Genomic DNA, 5,501 nt, shown 5'->3' with positions numbered 1-5,501 from the left:
CACCATCTAGAAGACAGAGACATATCATTACATACAGTATAGAACACCATCTAGTAGACATATCATTACATACAGTATAGAACACCATCTAGAAGACAGAGACATATCATTACATACAGTATAGAACACCATCTAGAAGACAGAGACATATCATTACATACAGTATAGAACACCATCTAGAAGACAAAGACATATCATTACAAACAGTATAGAACACCATCTAGAAGACATAGACATATCATTACATACAGTATAGAACACCATCTAGAAGACATATCATTACATACAGTATAGAACACCATCTAGAAGACAGAGACATATCATTACATACAGTATAGAACACCATCTAGAAGACATATCATTACATACAGTATAGAACACCATCTAGAAGACAGAGACATATCATTACATACAGTATAGAACACCATCTAGAAGACATATCATTACATACAGTATAGAACACCATCTAGAAGACAGAGACATATCATTACATACAGTATAGAACACCATCTAGAAGACATATCATTACATACAGTATAGAACACCATCTAGTAGACATATCATTACATACAGTATAGAACACCATCTAGTAGACATATCATTACATACAGTATAGAACACCATCTAGAAGACAGAGACATATCATTACATACAGTATAGAACATCATCTAGAAGACATATCATTACATACAGTATAGAACACCATCTAGAAGACATATCATTACATACAGTATAGAACACCATCTAGAAGACAGAGACATATCATTATATACAGTATAGAACACCATCTAGAAGACATATCATTACATACAGTATAGAACACCATCTAGAAGACAGAGGACATATCATTATATACAGTATAGAACACCATCTAGTAGACATATCATTACATACAGTATAGAACACCATCTAGAAGACATATCATTACATACAGTATAGAACACCATCTAGAAGACAGAGACATATCATTACATACAGTATAGAACACCATCTAGAAGACAGAGACATATCATTACATACAGTATAGAACACCATCTAGAAGACAGGGTCATATCATTAAATACAGTATAGAACACCATCTAGAAGACATATCATTACATACAGTATAGAACACCATCTAGAAGACAGAGACATATCATTACATACAGTATAGAACACCATCTAGAAGACAGAGACATATCATTACATACAGTATAGAACACCATCTAGAAGACATATCAGTACATACAGTATAGAACACCATCTAGAAGACATATCATTACATACAGTATAGAACACCATCTAAAAGACAGAGACATATCATTACATACAGTATAGAACACCATCTAGAAGACAGAGACATATCATTACATACAGTATAGAACACCATCTAGAAGACATATCATTACATACAGTATAGAACACCAATCTAGAAGACAGAGACATATCATTACATACAGTATAGAACACCATCTAGAAGACAGAGACATATCATTACATACAGTATAGAACACCATCTAGAAGACATATCATTACATACAGTATAGAACACCATCTAGAAGACAGCGACATATCATTACATACAGTATAGAACACCATCTAGTAGACAGAGACATATCATTACATACAGTATAGAACACCATCTAGAAGACAGAGACAGATCATTACATACAGTATAGAACACCATCCAGTAGACAGAGACATATCATTACATACAGTATAGAACACCATCTAGAAGACATATCATTACATACATTATAGAACACCATCTAGAAGACAGAGACATATCATTACATACATCTAGAAGACATATCATTACATACAGTATAGAACACCATCTAGAAGACATATCATTACATACAGTATAGAACACGATCTAGTAGACAGAGACATATCATTACATACAGTATAGAACACCATCTAGAAGACATATCATTACATACAGTATAGAACACCATCTAGAAGACATATCATTACATACAGTATAGAACACCATCTCAAAGACATATCATTACATATAGTATAGAACACCATCTAGAAGACATATCATTACATACAGTATAGAACACCATCTAGAAGACAGAGACATATCATTACATACAGTATAGAACATCATCTAGAAGACATATCATTACATACAGTATAGAACACCATCTAGAAGACATATCATTACATACAGTATAGAACACCATCTAGAAGACATATCATTACATACAGTATAGAACACCATCTAGAAGACAGAGACATATCATTACACACAGTATAGAACACCATCTAGAAGACATATCATTACATACAGTATAGAACACCACCTAGAAGACATATCATTACATACAGAATAGAACACCATCTAGAAGACATATCATTACATACAGTATAGAACACCATCTAGAAGACAGAGACATATCATTACATACAGTATAGAACACCATCTCAAAGACATATCATTACATACAGTATAGAACACCATCTAGAAGACATATCATTACATACAGTATAGAACACCATCTAGAAGACAGAGACATATCATTACATACAGTATAGAACATCATCTAGAAGACATATCATTACATACAGTATAGAACGCCATCTAGAAGACATATCATTACATACAGTATAGAACACCATCTAGAAGACAGAGACATATCATTACATACAGTATAGAACACCATCAAGAAGACAGAGACATATCATTACATACAGTATAGAACACCAACTAGAAGACATATCATTACATTCAGTATAGAACACCATCTAGAAGACAGAGACATATCATTACATACAGTATAGAACACCATCTAGAAGACATATCATTACATACAGTATAGAACACCATCTAGAAGACAGAGACATATCATTACATACAGTATAGAACACCATCTAGAAGACATATCATTACATACAGTATAGAACACCACCTAGAAGACATATCATTACATACAGAATAGAACACCATCTAGAAGACATATCATTACATACAGTATAGAACACCATCTAGAAGACAGAGACATATCATTACATACAGTATAGAACACCATCTAGAAGACATATCATTACATACAGTATAGAACACCATCTAGAAGACATATCATTACATACAGTTTAGAACACCATCTAGAAGACAGAGACATATCATTACATACAGTATAGAACACCATCTAGAAGACAGAGACATATCATTACATACAGTATAGAACACCATCTAGTAGACAGAGACATATCATTACATACAGTATAGAACACCATCTAGAAGACATATCATTACATACAGTATAGAACACCATCTAGTAGACAGAGACATATCATTACATACAGTATAGAACACCATCTAGTAGACAGAGACATATCATTACATACAGTATAGAACACCATCTAGAAGACAGAGACATATCATTACATACAGTATAGAACACCATCTAGTAGACATATCATTACATACAGTATAGAACACCATCTAGAAGACATATCATTACATACAGTATAGAACACCATCTAGAAGACAGAGACATATCATTACATACAGTATAGAACACCATCTAGAAGACATATCATTACATACAGTATATCATAGATGTATAAATCCTTACTTTATATTTCCTGAGTTATTATGGAGGCTTATAGTTAGTATCACAGCACATCAGTTTAAGACTTTACAACCTTCATTAAAAGCATTATAGATATGTACTTCATAGAAACTGTTACCCTTTATATATTCTAACCACTCTATTTCATTTATTCCATATTAAGGGTCCTAACCTAGGAACTAAGGCCTTCTCAACTTTGCCTGCAGTTTTCTCTCTCTCCTTCCCTTCCTCTAACCCCTCCCTCTCTCACTCACTCCTTCCCTCCCTCTAACCCCTCCCTCTCTCACTCCCTCCCTTCCTCTAACCCCTCCCTCTCTCGCTCCATCCTTCCCTCCCTCTAACCCCAGCCCTCTGGCAGAACCAGGAAATCCCTCCCCTTCACAAACTCTCTTCTGTGGAAACGAAACTGATATGAGTCTCTGTGTCGTCTGTCTGTGTGAGAGTGAACAACCGTCCAAATGGCTCAACAGGGAGATCTGCTGGACCAGTTCTGTTGTTCTGTCTGTCTGGATCTACTGAAGGAGCCGGTCACTACTATCTGTGGACACAATTACTGTAGAATCTGTATTGAGGGCTGCTGGGATCAGGATGATCTGAAAGGGGTCTATAGCTGTCCTCAGTGCAGAGAGACCTTCACTCCAAGGCCTAATCTGAGGAAAAATAACATGTTGGCTGAGCTGGTGGAGAAACTGAGGAAGACAGGACTCCAGGCTGCTCCCCCTCCTGCTCTGTGCTATGCTGGACCTGGAGATGTGGCGTGTGATGTCTGCACTGGGACCAGAAAGCAGAAAGCCCTCATGTCCTGTCTGGCGTGTCTGGCCTCTTACTGTGAGACTCACCTCCAACCTCACTATGAATCTCCTGCTTTCAAGAAGCACAAGCTGGTCAAAGCCACGGCACAACTACAGGAGAAGATCTGCTCTCATCATGACAAACTGCTGGAGGTTTACTGTCGTACCGATCAGCAGTGTATCTGTCTGCTGTGTACAATGGATGAACATAAAGGCCATGATACAGTGTCAGCTGCAGCAGAGAGGACTGAGAAACAGGTAAGACCAGAACAACTTGTTGGTGGCTGTCTGATAAACAAAGAATTAAAGATACAGTAGGAACTAAATCTGTTTGAATATGAGATCATTATATTATATACAATATGAAATGGATCCACAAATATGAACACAAACCTTGAGTAAATTGAGTTTGTTACAAATGTATCACCATTTTCTAAAGTCAAACACTATTATCATTCTGAATGGCCTTTTATGAGTCCAAAGTTCAGTCTCAACCCCTTGATACATGTAGGCCTACCATAAAAACTATAATCATTCACATAGCAACATAATATAATATTGTAAAGGGACTTCAGGATTGTAGACCTTCCTCTCTATGGGTCCTATGCCACATTACTATACTATTGATCTACTGGACTAATAAAGCTTGATAGCTCATTGAAGAGTGATTCTCCACAGAGGCAGCTGGGGATGAGTCAGCAGAAGGTCCAGCAGAGATTCCAGGAGAGAGAGAAGGAGCTGAAGGAGCTCCAACAGGCTGTGAAGTCTTTCAAGGTGAGTATTGTTGACCAGAGGAGACACACCATTTCACTTCTCTCCTCCAGTCAGAGAGAGAGAGAGGGGCCCCTATCCAATCCCACTGACCCCACTGTGGGGAACAGGCTGTCTGGACCCCTTTCAGAGAATAGACTGGTTCATGTAACCGACTGGGCTGCCTCATCACATAACCATGAGTAACCATGACTGACTCATGTCCCCTATACATTAAAATGGAACTGTCTCTCACACTCAATTGAATTACATTCATAGGGCTTTATTGGCATGGAAATATATGTATACATTGCCAAAGCAAGTGAAATAGACAATAAACAAAAAGTGAAATCAACAATCAGAAATGAACAGTAAACATTACACTAGGAAGTGATTT

The 5,501-nt window shown here is 36.8% G+C and overlaps 1 protein-coding gene across 3 annotated transcripts in view; it reads left to right on the top strand.

Moving 5' to 3' along the window:
• Nucleotides 1–3,904: 3,904 nt before the first annotated feature.
• The window catches only part of LOC116375778 (tripartite motif-containing protein 16-like), a 16,645-nt gene continuing 15,048 nt past the window's right edge, over nucleotides 3,905–5,501 (top strand). The window contains exons 1-2 of one of the 3 annotated variants that reach the window (XM_031832896.1): nucleotides 3,905–4,612; nucleotides 5,033–5,128. In XM_031832896.1, coding sequence (XP_031688756.1) covers nucleotides 4,022–4,612; nucleotides 5,033–5,128 — 687 coding nt within the window. In that variant the 5' untranslated portion in view covers nucleotides 3,905–4,021. The remainder of the gene's footprint in view (nucleotides 4,613–5,032; nucleotides 5,129–5,501) is intronic. The other 2 variants (XM_031832894.1, XM_031832895.1) reach the window with 2 other exon arrangements.

This window comes from Oncorhynchus kisutch, linkage group LG10 (assembly GCF_002021735.2).
Source record: "Oncorhynchus kisutch isolate 150728-3 linkage group LG10, Okis_V2, whole genome shotgun sequence".
In the NCBI taxonomy this organism is placed as follows: domain Eukaryota; kingdom Metazoa; phylum Chordata; class Actinopteri; order Salmoniformes; family Salmonidae; genus Oncorhynchus; species Oncorhynchus kisutch.
This window is presented reverse-complemented; position numbering and strand designations above follow the sequence as displayed.